The sequence below is a fragment of the Pithys albifrons genome, chromosome 4 (genome assembly GCF_047495875.1).
Source record: "Pithys albifrons albifrons isolate INPA30051 chromosome 4, PitAlb_v1, whole genome shotgun sequence".
Taxonomy (NCBI): domain Eukaryota; kingdom Metazoa; phylum Chordata; class Aves; order Passeriformes; family Thamnophilidae; genus Pithys; species Pithys albifrons.
In genome coordinates this window covers 7896717-7916414 of record NC_092461.1, presented here as the reverse complement: position 1 = coordinate 7916414, position 19698 = coordinate 7896717, and the positions used below count along the sequence as shown (strand labels likewise).

Genomic DNA, 19698 nt, shown 5'->3' with positions numbered 1-19698 from the left:
AAACAGTAGTGCAGTTGTAAGTATGATGGTCTAAGGATATGAGTTAAGCTTTAAAGGCAAAGAGACTAACTTTCAGAAGTTTTTTCACCCTTCCCTCTGCTATTTACCCAGTGGAAAAAGAAAAAGCACATAATTACATAGATCCAAGCCTCATGCTTAGGGAATAAAACCCATAGCAAAACAAAACAGAAAAATAGCTTATGTACAAAAGAAAAGTCATGGAAGCCTGCTCTGTAGCAAGAAACATGAAAGATAATTCAATCCTTTTTTCTTCAGAGGGAAAGCCCCTGAAAGCCACAGCTTTCCTGACTTCACTCCACACACATACACATACAGAGTATGCCTTCATCCTCTCCATGTCATCCTGCACGCTAAATAATTAACATTTATTTGGACACTTCATCTTTCCTGGCCACTTTTTGTGATTAAATCAATATAATTTCTCTAAGCTTCGAAAGGAACCTGGAAAGGAACAGCTGTAACCTAACTGCTCACAGGAGCACTCTGCCTTGCATTTTCATCTAGAGATGAGCAAAAAGGGAGCTTTGTTTTTTAGCCTGGTCAAGCAGTTATTTTATGTTAAGGAACATCTGAAATGTCTCCCATCACAGGGGAAGCCAAAGAGAACTGCACAGAGGTGAGTTTCCATGGAAGCACCAAGGCTGACATGCAGGTAACTGCTGATATGACATCTCAAGGGTTGCATTTCTCAGCACAGCCAGACAGGGCAGGGCTCGATGCTGGTGCAGCCAAGACCAGCTTGCAGGACACAACCTGTTCCAGGCAACAAAGAGACCCTTCATCCCCACAGGAAGAAAAAAAATACATTCTTAAAAAATAATGAAGGCCATCTAAAGTGTAACAAACCTTCAAAAGGTGCAAGGACAGTTGGTGCTTTGGGGTCTCCAATTCCCTTAAACAACCTTTTCTCCTGTTCATTAAACAGATCTCAGTACTTCCTTGGCATCTATTTCACTAAAGTCAAAATGACTGTGCTGCAGCTGCACTGAAATGTATGTTTGTTTCTTGTTCCACAGGGAAACAGAGAAGAGACGGTGAAGTTTCTTCAGAAACTGGTAGTGAAAAAAACTGGACTGAATTAATATTATCAAAATATTTAATTTGTACATGATTGAAGCTGACTTTTTTGGATAATGTTTTGAAATATTTGTCAACAAACTGCAACAAGCCTGTTTTAAAAACAATATTTCAATATGCAGTAGAATAAAAATCATTTCCTTGATGCAAAAATAAATTTTGACTTTTATTTCTAAAAGTGGGCAAAGTGTTAAGCCAGCTGGTGAAATTTTGAGACTCAAAACGTATTAGGGATGGTTTAATCAGGTCTAATTAACACAACTAGATTTCTTAAACATTATAGAAGAAAATACAACCACATAAACCCAAAAATCTCTTTACAAAGGCAAGTTATTCCTGCTCAAAATCACAAGGTACACCAAGCCCTCAAAAATAAAGCCACTTAAAGACGCTGAGAAAGTAGTTCCTCTTGTGCAAACATCATCACCCCTGGGACAGGCCACTGAAGATAAGGGCAATGTTAATTTACAGCACTCCAGGCTGCTATGAATGTCCCTTGTCTCACCTCTACTCCTCTAAGCACACTCCTCTACTATCCTGCTGGCTGAGCATTTTCCATTAGCTGCCAGACCTTCCAACTGCAGTTGGACCACTCTCTGGACATTTAGTTATTCCTCTTTAGAGATATCTCTCAGAAGACAAGTGGCAAACCACTCACACCTTGTGGACTGTCAAAACCAGTAGATAAATTCCTCTTCCTTTTTTTCCACCCAACACATTGGCCAACTCCCCATGAAGCAAGCAGGCCCTACAGAAGGCTAGTGGCACTCTCCACTATGGACAGTGCAGCCAAATGGACAAATAAAAGCCTTCAGAAGGCAATGGGAATGATGTGATTCTTCAGAAAGGAAAATCAGCCTGCTCACTGCTCGGAGAACAATTCAAAATTTTCTTCCATCCCAGAAATACTTCACCTTCTCGAATCCTTCCTCTTTTTATTATGCAACTTGTATCAACTATCAAAATAGGTACACCTGAAACTACTGTAACTCCTGTAATGATCTGTTATATTGGATATACTAATTTGACTGGTTTGTATGAGTAAAATTACAGTGGTGTTTTCAGCTGGAGGGGACTGTAAGTGAGCAGTTTATCATTCAAATATATTGGGAGTAATTCAATCACAGGAGGTTGTTACAACAGTGCAGCAAGGAGTAATAAACAGCGACACAATGGCCCCTAACTAGAGCAAAACAGTTTCCAGCCCTTTCAGATGGAAAACAAAGAATAAAACAAATCACAAACAAAACCTCCTCTGCACAGATAGGAAAGCTCAACAATGGAGTCAAGAGAAAATAGGGGATATCTGCATTGGGCTCAATGGCATCCTTTCTCCCAGACAAGCACCAGCTTTTTACCCCTTCCCTGCTATAGCAACTATGACTATGTGCTTGCAACACACAAAAGCAGAGAAATGCTTTCTTCTGCTTACTGACCCACTGCAGGACACATGGCCTCTGGTTTGATCACATTCTTAATTCAGGATTTTTTCTTTTCTCCTGTCCTGACTCAGACCATCAACACTACCATGCAACCAGAACAGTAGAGAAGGTCCTTCCTTCAACAGTTTGTAATTAATCTTACTTCATCTTTTGATAATGCTGCTCTCATTTTCCCTACAGAAATGCAGCATTCCTCCAGAGCTGGGTGAGGAAAGCTTTAAAGTGTGGGGCTGCACAGTGTAAAGAGATAAAGCCAGAAATAATCAAAAAATCCCAAGGGTATCCCCAACAAAACCATCATCAACAAGGAAGCAGAAATGACCATGTTCTGAATCATCTACAGTTTGCAAAGGTATTGCACTGACAACTGCTTTATTGAAATGTATTTAATGTCAGAGAATCCACAAGATCAAGATGTGAAAGGATGCTCTGCTTTTAACATAAAAGAGAGTCCCCTTCTTAAACAAGAGCGTACTCACGCCATGAAACTGCTGGTAAAAATAATCACTCAAACACTGGTCATAAAACCACTCTGACACTTAGCATTCCTCCATGGGCAATATTATTACACATGGCTTAAATAAATCCTTCTAGTGCACAGCTGTGTCTTTATGATTTTCCTTAAAGCTAATTCAGGTAATTTGTTTTCTCTTTCCCCTAAAATACATTTTATTTCAACTGCAATTTCAAGAAGCTGACTGAGAAAAGCCAAACTTAATAGTTGGGAAACTTCAAGTCCAATTGTGAGACATTTCATAGTCTCAGAGATAGGTTTTCTCAAAATCTATCATCTACTGTGAGGAAGATCTGCAAAAAGGAGTTTGGGGGGATCACCAGGTTATTGGCTGCTCACAAACCCCTATGCTTTTCAGAACATTGCCAGAAAAAATGGCATTTACATTGCAAAGCCATGTTGTGTGATGCAGGTCCAGGAACTGCAACCCCAGACACGCAATTACAGGCAAGCCAGCTAATTAACATCAGTGTGCCAAATGCACCAAAAATCACACCAGCAACCTGGATATGCATGACACAGACCCAAACCAGGCTTTGTCACCCCTCCCTGATGAAGAATGCTTAATTCATTAAGCACTGATGTTAAAGATGACTTTTCTGTCCTGGATGAAGCCTGTCCCAGTGCTGACTGATGCCTTCAACACTGACTGAATCTACAGTTTCCCCAAAGACTTTTGGCAGCAAATATCAAACAAGCATAGAAGCATCACTTTTGGGTGAGGTCTCCCTGAAGTCCCTGGGGTCAGAGCAGGTAGGGTTTGAAAAAGTGGGAATAAAAGCAGTGTTTCCACTGTTTTCTGACTGGTGGGTAGTCTGATGCAGATTGCAAGTGACAGTGCAAAATGGGTGTTTATGGGCAGAGTCAGCCAGGGAGAAGGAAGAGGAGAGCCTGAATCAAATCTGACTGGTGAGATAAGGATCCAGAAACTCTTCACCTTTGCTGTAGTTAGAGACACACACACAGAAGCACAAACACAGAGTCTCTTCTGCAAAGCACCCTGCAAGACAGGATCTTGGCTATTTCAGGGACAATTCTGGTGTTGACAGAAGCCAGGTCTTTCTAAAAGCATCAGTAAACCAAGGAATAATTAATTTAGACTCTCAGGCAAAAACTGTACCCTACCACTGCCACTTGCAGAAACCCCCCATCCCTAAAGCAGCATCACTTGAATGAGGCAGGAGAGGAAAGCAAAAGAACTACTGGATCAAAGCTTTAAGGAGAAACTGTAACATGGTTTAAGTTTCCCATGGGTCTGGCACTTTAGAATAGGGGGTGTGAGTGCTGCTGCTTCTCCAAACTAACAAAGGAAGTGTTGGGCGATGGGCAGGATCCCAGCAAGCAGCTTCCTTATAACACAGTTTCCAGAGGCACACAGAGCTGAAGGCGCACTCTTGTAGCCGTGGTAAAATTCTTCAAGAGATGTCTTTAAAGACATACGGCACTGCAAGACAAGACTATAATTACTAGGACTGTTCAGCAGGCTAAGTAGTTTTAAACACAGTGCTGGAGTTTGGAATGGATTTTCAAGAAAAGCAAAATGAATGAATGGATGGATGGATAAATGAATGAATGGGATGATTTTACAGGCAATAAATGGATAATTTAATTCTGGGCAGCAATGCCACGTGCAGCCTTTATAGAAAAGCTGGGGGATTTGCAGTTGTCTGTGCTACTCACCAGGCATCACTCCTTTGATGTCGCTTTCTGTGTTCATCCTGTTCTTGTGTGTGAACTGAAGGATCAGTTCCTTGGATGCCTCAAATTGTTGTGTAGCCATCAACCACCGAAGGGACTCTGGGAAAACACTTCAAAGACGGAAGACAGGTTATGGTTGCTTCCAAGTTTCTGTCAGAGGTTGAACTGATAAGAGTTTTACCTGCTCATTTAACCACATGAGCTATGTAATTATTTGAAAATGCAGAAGAATCACTCATGAAACAAAAAGAAAAAAGGCAAAACCAATTCAGAATGTGCAAGTTAATGGTATCTTCTTTTACTCTGTTTCACAAATGATAAAGAAACTATCTTAGTCCATGGAAAGAGGATATATTAGAATTTTATAACATATTACATGTGCTCTGTTCATTAATGCAATTTTGAAAGAACTGGGAGGAGGAGACAGTGTTGTCTGCAACAGACATTTGCTGCCAAGAAGCAAATGAATGAGATGTGCAGTTAACACATGGTAATTCAGACCAAAGAAGGAAAATAGCTGACAGAAGTAATCTGGGTTCTCTTTTGAAGGCAGAGGAAAGAGAATAATTACTTCTTAGGATTATAATGAAACAGATTTTCTCAATTTTTAAACATGTCAAAATCTTCTCCCATATATGCAGCCATTCTTTTATACAGGTCAGTGCTGTGTATGTTACAGATAACATTCAGTTGTTGCTCTAAAATATTCTCTTAGTAAAGACAATGTTAATTGAACTGCCTTAAAAATATAAATGTGCATACAGTTAAAAAAGTTTATTTTCCATCCAATTGTTTCCTTCAAGTATTGATAGTCACCAGACTCATGAGCTTAACTGATCATTCTTCCTTTTTCTTTTTAGATGAGTTTATTTTAATATACAACCAAAAGAAGAATACAGATCTTAAAAAACCTCAAACCCTCCCATACTTCTACAGATATGAAGACTTTTAGATCTCACTCCAAGTATATTTTTCTTTCACATTAAGACCTCATTTTCACCACTCTTCCAAAACGCTTTACTAAGAACAATTTAACAACTACTTTTAAACTTCAAATATATTATACTAAACCTTAGATTTCCTTCACAAGGCATTGATTTTTTTCTGTCGATGTTGCCCAGTTCTTGTACTTCTAAGCAGTGCAATAATGGTGCAATTGACTATCTCATAGACTGATACAATTTGAAAGACACCTTAGCAAAGCTTCTAATCAAGATAAAGTACTTTTTGAAGAAGAAATAGAAAAGAGAGAGGTCAGGCAGATTGCAATTTAAATTATAACAGCCAATAAAAATATATAACAGCTATGACCACAGCCATTCAACCTGGCAGCTTATTTAGTGTCCCTTGCACTGCATAGACATTTTGGCATATCCTCCTGCAGAAACTCTTGTATAGCAGAAGTATTTTTTTTAAATACTAAGAATCTTTAGAATGCAAAAGGTCTGCATGCTTGGCTCTGGAGAGGAGACAGCCTCAGCCACTAGCCTGAAGTTTCAGATCTTGAACTGTCTCCTTACAGGTCCCAAACAAATCCTATAATGGCCACCTGCACCTCGGGATGAGCATCACGGGGTGGGGACAAACACAGTCTCTACCTTCCAGCTCCTGCAGGTTTCTCAAACTGGAAGTGCTAAAGCCTCACATCTTTCAGCTACTCTATCATTGTGTGAACAGTGGGAGGTTCATTAAGGATCTTTAAAAACTCATGGGCTGCCTTGATCCCAGGGTATTAGGCACAGCAAGGGGAAGTGCTGGTCACCTCATCTCTGTGCAAGTGCCTGAGCTCACCTGTGGGGCATGGATGATCCTGCTGTTATGGGTCATCTGTATGCATCTACTATTACTGTTGAACTTTCTGTTTCCGGAGCAAGCACCACCACAAACTCAAAAGCCAAAAAAAGAGGACAAAACAACCCCTTGGCCCCTGGGGACTTCTGCATAGGAACCTGTTCATCACCTCATGATTTATCACCTGGCATTAAATACTAATTGAATGAAGCTGAGACAGGTTATTGCTAAGGGTGAGCCAGATCACTCAGCTAAGCTGACTGTGGACACCTGTGTTGTGCTAAGAGTAAGGTCAATTTTTCTGTTGCATTACATTCAGTAGAAAATAATTCCCCCTTATGTTTGTGCTGGTCCTCCGATATCAGAGGGGTGGTTGGGCTTAGCCCCTGAGTGATAGCCAGTTCAACACTAAGCAACAGAAATGCAGAGCCAGCAGCACTCTTAAGTCCAGTTGCAATCAATAAGAACCACCACAGTTACAGATTCACAAATAGTGTGATATGCTAGTCTGGTTGCACCCAATGAACTGTCATGGCCAGACAAGAAGTCTGGTCACGTTCAATAACTCTCACAGCCAGATACAAAAGTGGCATTTATCAAGGACCAGAAATGCAGCTTCTTCGATTACTGGTGACAAGTACACTGTCTGTGGAATCACACATGAATACTTAAACTATGAATAACACAGCCATCAATAAACACATTAAATAGAGACATGACTAAATAGTGTTACAGGTATGATCACAAACACAAGCTCACTTTTTGAATTTTCTGAAGAACCACTTGGTATTGCCAAGTGTTTGAGTCATACAACAGACAATGAGACAGAGATAGGTCCAGTCCATTGACCATCCCAAGGTACAAAGGTAGAGTTTCCTCTGACCTTCTTCCCCAATTAAGCTATATTTATACTGTTTTCTTTGAGGGAGGGGAAAAGCTAAAGCTACAGCTGATGTAATTTCATGTTTGGTTTGGAGTTTGAGTAACTTCAGTCATTAGCATATGTGAGAATGTGAAAAGTAATATGTATTTTTGAGCTGATGTAGCAAAGTTCAGCTTTTGGTCATCTTTTGGGTCACTTCTTTGGCTTACAGTTCCTGTTAGCTGCATTGTTTTAAACAGAGCATGATTGCAACACCTCTGTGCCACGCCACCCTTTGTCTCCCTTAGCGTGGCTCACCAAGCTCCCTCAGTGTTCCTGCTCCTAAGGTGTGCAGTTTGTCCTTTGTGAACTATAGTAAATGCTGCTGAACTTTGTTTTTTCAGTGTTTTCCTCACATAGCTGGTTGATAGACTGCTACTTCCACCATCAGCAAGGAAAGGGCCATGCTTTTACAGTCAAGGAAAGGAATAGGAGGTGGGTAGGGGGAGACATTCATCTCCTGTTATACAGCTGCCACTGCTTGGGAGAGAAGAGGGGAACAAGTGGAAAGACACTAGGGGAAAAAGATCCTAAATCCAAGAAATCCTAAGAGGAGAAAAGAACTCTTGGCAGACAAGGACCAGGAAGGTACCATGTGCAGCTGGAAGGAGCACTGTGATCCCATGCAGATGGATGGAAAATGGATGTCCATGGAAAGGGTGTGATGTGTCAATTAGTGGTCTGCCCCAGGGCAATGAGCCCAGTTATTCCAACTTTGTGTCTTGGTGAGGTTAAATCCCATCTAACAGCACCAGAAAAGAATTGCCCACCCCTTCCCAGTTCTTCAATTTCTGTTAGAGTGAAGCAGGAGTTTATTTCAAATTCTTGATACCTTTGCTGATACTCATGGCATCATCCTGTCCAGAGCTTCCTGTGTCCAGGGGAGAGGAGCTAAGGTCTCTGTATAACTGGAGCTCCTCTTCTCCCATGTCTCTAGTATATACACACACTTGAAAGTAGTCTAATGTCTATTAACTTCTTTTTATACACTTGTCACAAACCCCTGTGCCCATGTCTGGCTTATAGGGGTGCCTTTTGCCCTTCCAGAATGATCTAAAAGCCCAACAGTGGCATCAACTTGACACTTTTGTATCCAAGGCCACCTGTTCACCCCTCCTAAATATATCTGCTGCCTTTCCCTTTCCCCCATCCATGCCCAATCTGCTCAGCCATGCACTTCCTGGGGACTGTATATGCATGTGTCATATGCATGCAGTCAAAAGTGGAGCAAACCTATAGGTGCGAGAGGGCGAAGTCCTAGCCTGAAGGGGAAAACAGCACTCTCACAGCAGGAGATGGAAGTAAAGAGAGTACAGAGGAAGGAGGAGGCAGTACAGGGACTATTCACAGCATGTTATCGAACTCACTGCTTTGGGCACACCATGGCAAATTAATAAGCAGTGCAGTTTTCCAGTCCTTTTATTACCAATCCGTTAGTTTTTTCCTTCACTTGTAACACATGCTGAGGGTCCATGTTCCATTTGGAAGAAATGAAAGAGGTAATAAAATGGTAGCACTTTCCAGAGACTATGCAACAGATGGAAGAGAAAAGTCTAAGAGAGAAGCACATATTGTACCGACAGTATAATTAAACAGGCATCTCAACCAGACTCCATTTCTGCAAATGGAAAACCCTGGGCAACACGAATCCTGATCCTGTAGCTATTACCATTGTTTACCAAGCTGCCATATCCCACTTTATGTGAGGGGGATCTATTTGCTTGAGTTGCCTGTCCTGTACAGCCAAAAAGCCACAGAGCTCTTGCAGATTACAAAATAAATTCTAACATTTCCTATTGCTTTTAATGTCACCCAGGAACAACCTCTCAACAGGAACATATGATACCCTGCCACAGCCACCTGGAGTGCATGCAGCCTCCAGAGGACTGTGGAGGGGTGCCTGCTGTCTATGCCATCTACCATGTTTATTAGGCATCTCCATACTACTGTGCTGTCCTTTTGGACACATATCTGTAAACATTACATTTGGTATTGGGTTCTATCCAGCGGTGGATACAAGGCATTCCAGCTGGTGGGCATTTCAACAGGAGGCTGTGGAGCAGACCTGCACATGGATAACATATAGCAGGTATGGGAGAGGACAGTACCATGCATTAACAAAAACACTCATCATTATTCATTGACATTAACAGTGACTAGGTAAGACTACTTAAATGTCATATGTCAGAATACAGGGGTAAAACCCCACACCATTATTTTGCAAAGGACTTGTAACTTTCTCCTGTGTGCTGCATTTTGTCCATACTGTGGCAAATCTGCCTTGGGAATAAGCAATGAAATCCTCACTCAGTTACCATTATGGACACAGAAGAGCTCTGTAAGAAGTTGACACAAAAATATAACTGTTAAAAATTCTTACATACTATAACAAATTCTTACATGTTCATCTTGTCAGGCATTACAACTACCAGCCGAGCTCCCCATGGGTATGTAAATAACTTGGTCCTGCACAGTGTGGTGGCCTTTCCCCTCATTTTTTTCAGTGTGCAGCAACTAATATTTTAGACCTGTAGTGTTATCTTCAATATGAATGATATAGTATGTTCTTGCTATTATGGTTTAGTACAACACTCTCATAAGCCTCTGTTGTGTTATGCCGCCACTGAGTGTCACTATTAAGACAGAACAACAAAGAAAGATTTTTTGGGAGGTTTATAAAGTCACAGATGGACCTGGCACCATTCCCAAGGTGAAATTCATCCTAGTTCTCTCAGGATAGCTGTGCCATGGGCAGAGAGGAGCGGGAGCAGCTGGGAGTGGGGAATTCCTTGTGGGAACAATCCTGAGCCACTGCCTGGCACAGACCACCCACCACTTCAGTACACTGCGTGCTAATTGGGACAAAATCAGGTGTCATTCAAGGCTGACTAGCTCATGCACACAAGACAGCCAAGTGTGCTTGTTCAAGAGCTCACAGACATGATTTTTAACCTCTCTTGGATAACTCAGGCAAAGAAACAAACAGTGACAGTACAGAACCACAACATAGGTATTAAGGCAAAATGTAGCCATGTGGTCATAATCTGAGGAGAGCTAGGCTGAGATGCACCCTCTCAAAAACTGTTATCTTTAAAGGAGAAGTGGCACACAGAGTAACAGCAAAGTACAACTTGCACCTCAGTCAAAGAGAACCATTTCCCAAGTTCCCACTGTGTTGCAGCTTGTAATGTATATGCATGCTACAGCAGATTATAAAGTTTTTGTTATTTCAAAGTCAAGTCTTTGCACAAGGTGAATGGAAGTCAAAGGGAGAAGCTCACATGTATTGTGAAGCACACACACTTTCCAACAGTGAAGGCGCCTCCCAAGTCCAACATTAGAGCTCATGTTGCCTTTGACCAGACAGGAGGAAGAAATACTTACAGCCAGTAGAGCGGCATCAGCAGGAAAGGACAGATGATGACTGCCTGGAGGACCTGCCAGTCCCTGCAGAGGGCAGCCAGTCCTGGCATGAGGAACTGCCCTGCCATTTCAATGAAACTCGCCACCATGGTGATCATGAACCGGTGCCCAGGAGGACAGAGCTCTATCCCTGCAACACAGAGCACACACAAACATATTAGGCCTCCCACCAGCACAGACACCTCCAGAGTACCTCTTTATGAAACTTTCAGGGAGTTCATGTCCTTCAAGACCTTTGGACAAAGCTATGCAGAATCACATACATTTTGCTTCCTCCTGTATTTAGGCTTCAAATCCCCTAGCAGCTCTAGAGAAGCCTATTGTCAGCTGGTTATGGTGCAAACATTGCAACTTTCCTGCACCTACTGCCTCTCCTGCAGACCTGCTGTAACCTCATTGCCAGATTTCCATCAGTCTCTGCCTAGAGAAGCATTTCACCCCATTATAAGATATTTATTTTAAAAGGGAATGTACAGTGCAACACAAGCCAAAGATTTTGGGTCATGCCTTTTTGCACTTCTCAGAGACACCACATGCCTTTCCAATGAGTTTAGGAAGCAGAAGAGCACAGCTCTCAGCAGGATACAGGCTCCCAGCTCATACAGGATGCCACCTGCCCACAGTTTAATATGCTCCGACTCAGCCAGTTTCAAGCTGGATTTTGCTGACAGGGTTGCTTCTGAGTTTGCTTTTTGCACTTGCTTATCTTGATCAACTTTCAAACAAGCCAACCTTCCATCTGTTTTATCCTGTCCTCCATCCTTCCTTTTGCTGTGGGGCAATTTACCACCGCCACTGGCATCTTTGGTTGTCTCAGATGTCTTGTGACAAGTGAGTTCAGTAGATAAAACGTCTCCTTAAATCATGAACTCTGGCTATCTTTATTCAGTCAGAAGATGAATTTATCAGAAAATTATCACAGCTTAACAACAACATTTTAAACAGTCACAGAAGAAACAGCAAACAGAAAAATTGGACTACCTTGTGGAAAATTTTTCACCAGTCAGATTGCAATAGAAACTCCTATTTCATATTTCCCATTTGCCCACATTCACTTCTACAGATTAATACTGAAGTGCAATAAACCCGCCACAAATGTCATGTAGTGCTTATTGGAATGCTGATACAGAAACAGACTCATAAACATTTGTGATAAACATTTGTGATATGTTGCTGTCAGCATTGTTGCATTTCTTTGGGATGTTTCCTGTGGCTGTTTTAAATTAGAATTTAACGGTTATTAAAATTGTAATTGAAAAGCTATAAGAAAATAGGAAGAGATGACAGCTGCTCCTTCATTCACTCTCTCATCTGTAGCTTGTCAGCATTTATCACTGTAACACAGATTTAAACTACCCAACCAAAAACTAGCTTGTAGACCAAATGTAGGACTAAACACCACACATTTTTCTCCCTTTCTTTTCAGCTAATACCAAATCTAGCAATGGATTTTTGCCAATACAGAAGTAAAATGTATCTGTTGTGAGGCAGCCCAAATTTTCATTAGCCTAACCACAAACACAGCAGCTTTGGAAAAGAAAGAGTGGAAAAAAGCCCTCAAAGACTCTCGCATGGTATGAAAGGCTTTTACATTTTAATTAGAAAAACAAGATTAAAACACAGAGCTTCTTATTACATTAATAGGGTTTAATTTCTACTAATGAAGTATCTCAAGCCTAGGCAACATTTTCTGTTCTATGCAAAGAGGTCACTTCCGTTTTATTTCTCTAACCTCCAAATATAAAGTGGTTCTGTTTGTTTTTCTAACCCTTAAAGTCACAGTTACTCACACTCCAATATTCCTTCATTAAGTACAAGGTCGAGTTTTGTTGCTATAGAAACAGGAAGTCTGCATTAGACATGTAAGGCTTTGGCATTTCAATTGCATTGCTCAGGTAAGCGTCAGGTAAAAAAAATAACCAAGAAATCAACTTTTATATGAAATCAGGAAGAGGTGTCTAAATACTTAAAGTATATTTTATTAAGTCAGTGGTGCACAGTAAATAACTCCATATGCAGCAGTTATAGAAAGGAAACAGCTTCAGAGATTGTTTAGCATCTATTTGCTTCTCTGGATTATCACATGCATATGATCAGTTTCTGCCCTTTCCTCTAAAAAAAGCTGGAGATGACAGAAAATTAATCCCTGCTTTAACTGGGTGAGTGTGACTTTCAAGCAACAGCAGCAGCATATGAAATATCACATCTCTCTTGGAATGTTCTACATATTAGGACAGCCTACTGACATTCCAACATATCTGGCTTCAATTTTATATGATAAAAGATTCATCACTGCAGGTTTTAGCAAACATCTATCAGTCAATCCTTTGTCACTTTTGCAGCACAGCCACCCTCCACAGCAGCTCTGCTCCAGCACCCGGAAAGGTGCCACACCAGCACTGCGATGCACCCTGGCATGAGCCCTCCACGGCTGCAATGATTTCCACCCAGTCCACATTATAAACTACCAGTTCAGGCAAAATCACTACAAGACAGAGATCAACTTTAGCCACCCATGAGAAGCAAGCTCCAGCTCTCTGGATCAGTGAAAAGATTTCCACCTCAACTACTTCATGAAGCATGGAACAAACCGTTGCCATACATACAAATCATGGAAATTACCATCAATAGCAAAAAATTCCCAGATATATCCATTTGCTCTACTTGGGAAATTCTATGTGGGCAAGGAGAGAGGCATGTAAATGTTTTGGCTTCCTTGCCCAGCATTTCCACTCTGCATAGAACAGTCAGAGCAGCAGATCCAGCATAGATGCCAAATTTCCCTAAGTGCCAGGCAAGCCGAAACCTGTAGACAAAACAGTACTGCAGTACTTGGGCAGTAAAACTGGACATGCCCAGAACATGTGGGACAGATTTTCTCACTGCCAACAGGCCCTCAGTGACTGTGGACATCACAAGCCCAGAAGCTGGAGCCAGTGAAACCCTGGGGCACAGCTGCTCCCTTTTGCAGCAGGTCACTGCCCTGGGCATCAGCAGAGAAAGACAAGATAAAACCACAGATCACACAACAGGTTACCCACTGCAAGTGCAACAGGCACTGGTGACAAGGGGTACATGGATGTTATACCTGAAAGGGCAAGTTGCCTTTGTTAACGTCTTCTCTCCCTGGCACTGTGGTGGACAACCCACATGGCTGATTCCTTGGCAACAATTTTCCAGGCAACCTCTTCTGAACTGAAGATGGGAAATTTGAGTTTAAATCAGCCAAGTATGCAACAGCCTGACATCTGAAATGTTGCCCTCTGCCTTTACCAGCCAGCTTTTCACTCTCAACTTCTCCACCTGCAGCTGTGGAAGGAGCAGTCTGTTTAGAGGAGAGGAACATACAGACAGGAGACAGAGGAGAACACCAGTAATGCTGGGTTAACATCAGCTCATGCTGCCACAGAGCGTGGCCCTGTGTAGCCCAGCTCCTCCAAATACTACCAGGTGATCTGTCATTGCCATGAAGGGACTAAAAGCCACATCCCATCCTTTCTCACTTTATTGTACTCTTGCAAACTGGTAACAATGTTACAGATTCCAGAAACCCTCTTGTTTGTCTTAAAAGGCTGACATTTATTCTCAGAATATTTGCACAAGGATGAAGAACAAATGTAAATAAAAAATAAAGAAGTTGTAAGTAATTTGCAAATAATATATTATGAGGAAAAAGAAGTTACATCACACTGCCTGAATAACTCTCCCATCTCCAGTCCCAAAACACAGAGCAATTTTTGTATTGCAGCCTAACTGTTGGCTTCATCTGAAACCACAAGGTAGCAGCTTTTTGTACCTTTGCAGTTTCCTCTCCCTGCCCAGTTTCCATCTGTGAGCCAACAAGACTGTAATTATACAGGAGTATCCCTTGGAGAAAATGGCCAAGACAAAGCACCTGAAGTCTGGCCAACAGCATTCACACTGAAAAAGATCCCCAAGGAGACAGTCTGATTCTAGATTCACATTCACAGTTTCACATTATACTAAAAAAAAAACAAAACACCAAAAACAAAAAAACCAAAACCAAAAAATGAAAAATGAACAGCCAAACAAAATCCACCAATTTCTGACAGTTTCCCTCATGGTACTACACTCCCCATACTCTTAATTTCCTCCTTCTAATCACCCCTCTAACATGTTCCTCTGTTCCAGAAGGGAGGAAAGCAATCAGAGTCAGATAAACAAGTCCCATGCTATCACTGGAGCAGAAGAATGCTCAGGCAACACAGCTTTAGGTGTAAAATGAAGGACACCAGAAATCCCAGTGGTGGTAGCATCCTCCAGCACCAGAGCTGTGTTTGCCTCTCAGCCCCAGCAGCTGCTCAGCTCAGCCACGAATCTTGTGCAAGCTGTGGCCATGAGACAGGATTTTGCATTTGGACTCTGCTTTTCACCAAAGCACAAAAGGAAAGAAAAACATCTCTTAGCACTTAGTTTCCCAAGCTGTTCAGGACCTCCAGCATATCCCACCACCTCCATGCTCCTTTTGGCACAGCGAGCTTCTCCACCTCCGTCACAGTGATCTTGAAGACTGCTGGGAGGTGACCCTGTCCCTGCTGCTGCTGTGTTTCCTAATTCCCACCAAGCTCTCTCAAACCTCAGGGACCTTTTCTTCCTCCAACACTCTCTGTGGGATTTGCTCTCTGCTGTAAACAAATCATCTCACTGGATACTCCCAGAATAACATGGCCCCCAAGCTAGCTTTTGGCTAACCAACCAGATAAAATTGCAGCAAAAACCATCAATAACTCACAGATAAGTTTGCAGCTGGCTGCTAGGGGGAGAGGTAAATAAAATCCAGCATATCTACTTATACACACAGATTTCCACTTGGGTACTAGACACAAACTTCTAAGAGCTGCAAGCCCTACCCATGGGCTGCATACACTTCTCATCCCAATTAGTGCACTTCTGAATCAGTACTGGCTGAAACGGCTCTGGTTAAACCTCTTCTGGCTGAGTTTAGACAAGGAGCACATCTTCTTGATTGTCTTTGCTGTCACCAGGAGGGCAGAAGCATCATGTGTAAATACAATTTATTAGAGAAGAGCAAATGAAGTAGCCTGTGGAAAGAAAGGTTATCACACACACTGCAGTGCACAGACAACCACCAATTGATGTAAACACAGGACAGAGACAGAGTGAAAGGGAAGGAAAAATCTAATTTCCTCTCTGGAGAAATCCAATCCACTGCCAAGCAAAGAGAACAGTAATAGACTGAACCTCCAATGGCTTAGTAAGAAAAATAGGATTATTCTCCCCTCCACAACAGCACATCAGGCCAGAAGTTACTCTAAAACACATCTGTGAAGTTATTTGGGTATTCCTTCAAAGCTACTTTTCTAACTATCGATTTGGTGAAAGGTTCTTTTAAACAAACACTAGCCCACTGTTTAATTAACACATTTAATATGTGTCAAATCAGTCGTCCATGCACTGACACAAGCTGAGCTGACAGGGCCACCAGGCTGGCACCAGGGCAAGCAGCCAGCACACCACCTCAGCAGATGTGCAGCAGCACTCTTCATTTTCTGACCTGGATACATGTCCTGTGTCTACTGGATGGAGCCATCTGATAGGTAAATATCTCATCAGGACAGAAATCTTTCTTACCAAAACTACATCAGATGTTCATTTGGTATACAAGGACCACGACACTGATAAAACTGATGGTAGACAAAGTATCCTTTGGATACATGACATAGCCTCTACTGCTGTGACCACTACAATGTGCATAGAGAGGCACAGCACGAAAAAGTAAACATGGTTACACCTCTCATCCAAAATACAAAAACCAACCTTCCCTCTCCTTTGCACACACATGACCCTCTCCTGATAAGGCACAAATGAGTAACACACCAACCCAATTTCATGCCTTGTACTGCTCAGCTATGCCAGGGTATTTCAGGAGGAGCTGTCTGAGTTGCAGACAGTCTGCAGCTACCCACAGGTGGAGGGTTTGGACCACAAACATGGAGCCAGCTTGGGTTCAAGGCAGGGTGTTCTCTCAGCCTTCATTAACTCAGCTGCAGGAGCTGTGGACTTCCCAGGCACAATGTCTATGCTGCTGAACAGGGAGTTGGGCAGGGAAGGGTGGGCTCAGCTCCTCAGGCACAGAAGACCCTGAGCACAGGCTGCCTGACCTGTGTGTGGGGTGCAGAGATGCCTGTGATCATGCTCTGGGTCCAAGCTGTCCCCCAGGCAGCATCAGTGGCAGAGAAGGAAGCATGTGCCACCCCTCTGTTCGTCCCATGGCATCTCTACTTGCTGTTTTCCATTGCACAAGACATACACCTTACACAACAGAGGGCTGACTGCGTAAGAAACCTCTAGCATACCATGCTGCCTGCCATTCACAAAGTAATAAAAACAAAGAAATGTTAAATCACATTTGAGGTACCACAGTTGTCATCTATCCTACTTCCAGAGGAAAGCAGCAGCATCTCTGCAGCTTCCAAACAACACTGATTTTTGGTGACAGTTCTTATATGTGAATAAAGGCATTATGAAACAAAACAAAGAGAATGCCCCTGGAAACCTAAATGGCAGTGAGAAAGAGCATGAAAAACTTGCAGATACAGAACACACTGATTTCAGAATAAAGATGGCTTAATTTAAATGCAATTAAAAAGTTATTAAAAGGCTTTGCCATGACATATGTTTTCATATATTTTAACTGTTATCTATAAAAAAATTATCTTCCACCTCCAGTCTATATCTTCCTATCCCACTTAAGAGACTCTCCAAACCCATTCAATATTTGTTTATTTTTGCACCAAAATAAGATTGCATAGAAATATATCAGACTCTCTCTTGTTCCAGAAAGATGGCTTTCTCTAAAGGAAAGACACAACTGGTCATAGGAATATTTTGCAAATCTAACACCTCTGCTGTTCACAACAGCTGGCCCCTTTTCTCTTGGCAGGACCTAAATCACAACTGGCATTTTTTTGACAGGAACATATGAGAGAAGCTGAAACAAAAACTGATGTGAGAGGTATCAGAGGAGCTCCTTCGCTTTGATGCTTTAGATGAAAGGGATCTGCATCTGTATTTGTTCGTGAATTTTTAACAATATCGTAGAAACTTAAAATACGAACAGAGATGAAACTCAATAGCTGGAAATCTGCATGTCTCTTAGTTTACCAAGTGGCAAAAAATATTTCAACAGCAGCTGTTTATAAAGCTCAGTTTGCAACCTCCAAATGGATGATGGTTCTCTAAAAGGCAGGAACAAAGAAATAACAGCCTAACACCTTGTTGCAGGTTTATTAACTGTTTCCCAGCTCGCTGAGACAGCAGGGCAGTCCCTCTCTCCCCAGGCACTGATCCCACATGAGGTGCTCCTCCAAGCAAGATCTTTTCACCGTTACTGTCATGCTGGTGGACAAGACAATAAATGCATTGAGCCATAGATTTGGGCACATTCTCACAGAATTGTATATTGCTAACAAGGATTTAACATGGGAACCTTGAATTGGTTGCAGCCGAGTTTATCAAGCAGAGAAGACAAGCATGGAGGAAAACTCTAAATGGATAACCAAGAAATGTACTTGGTGCTTTTTAGGTTTTAATGGAATATCACCTGCCCTGCAGCCCCTCCCTCAGGCCAAAGGGCAATGGCTTGTCTGAAGTACCACACACCCAGAGGAGCAACGGCAGGACAGCACCTTGATCCTTTCACTTGTGTCAGCTTCATAACACTCTCTCCATGTGCTTACATACACAGAGACTAAGCAAACGTTTGGGTAGTTGGTTATTTAACTATCATAAATACAGTTGTAAACTCATACACATGTATATGTAATCACACAGCATATACATGAAGATGTGTGTATATATACACGTATATATAACCATAAAGGCCAAAGCCCCTAATTCCTTCCCTGATCCCTTTGTGATGTCAGAAATAATCAGTGGAAATTAGGGTGATGTCCTGAAGAACTCCATTCCCCCTCCGAGGACCTGAATTGCTCAGGTGGCATCACCAGAGATGACAGATGTCACAAAGAGCCCACACCACCACAGCACTGGCTGAAAGCGCATACCAAGGGCCAGCAGAAGCACAGCTGACCTAATCAAAAGCAATTAGTAAGCCTCTTTGTGAAAGACTGTCACACGTTTGGCCCCCAGGGCCACCCTTGTTTTTAAAGATTTATGCTGGGCACTCTGAATAGATATTTAATGAACACTGTGAAAGGGGAACTGGGGGGATTGGGAGCCAATGAGCTGCGGTATTTTGGGTGCTTTATAGTAACATGTGTGTTCTCTGGAGAAGGAGGTGCCACTCAAACTAAGGGGTGACTTTGGCATTAATCGTTCTCTGTCTCTGGGATTCAGCATCAAGCCTGAGATGGGTCCAGGGAAGGCAAAGGCAGGCAGACAGAATGGGAACACCCACTCAACAAGAGAGGACCGTGCTGAACACTGCACTAAACCATTGTGCCAGAATAAGCACAAGCAAGACAGCCCCTGGTCAGGTCTCCTCTAATTTTAAACCTATGGTAATATAAAAAGAAAAAGAGGCTGTGGTAATGTTTAGGTGGTGAGAAAATTCCTTCTGTTATTAAAAACAGACAATGCACAGTTAGAAGGAGTACAGGCATCAATATTTCCATTTCCCAATGAGCTTTTATTTTCCAAGTAATATTCTCATAAGGGGAGAAAAGATAATATTCTAGGGGGGGAAAAGGAAAGAACAGCAAAGATTTCCTTCCAGTCAACTGATTTTAAAGTGGAAAAGATATGACATCCAATCTTGGGAAAAGACCTGCTTCATGAAGCAATGGAAGTTGTATTTTTAATTAAAA

At 42.1% G+C, this 19698-nt stretch overlaps 1 protein-coding gene across 2 annotated transcripts in view; it reads right to left on the bottom strand.

Annotated features, from left to right (window-relative positions):
- SLC22A23 (solute carrier family 22 member 23) overlaps positions 1–19698 on the bottom strand; it is a 112889-nt gene that overhangs the window by 24653 nt on the left and 68538 nt on the right. For both annotated transcript variants that reach the window (XM_071553326.1, XM_071553327.1), the window contains exons 4-5: positions 10850–11018; positions 4735–4862 (exon numbers count right to left, since the gene is read on the bottom strand). In XM_071553326.1, the coding sequence (XP_071409427.1) occupies positions 4735–4862; positions 10850–11018 (297 nt within the window). The remainder of the gene's footprint in view (positions 1–4734; positions 4863–10849; positions 11019–19698) is intronic.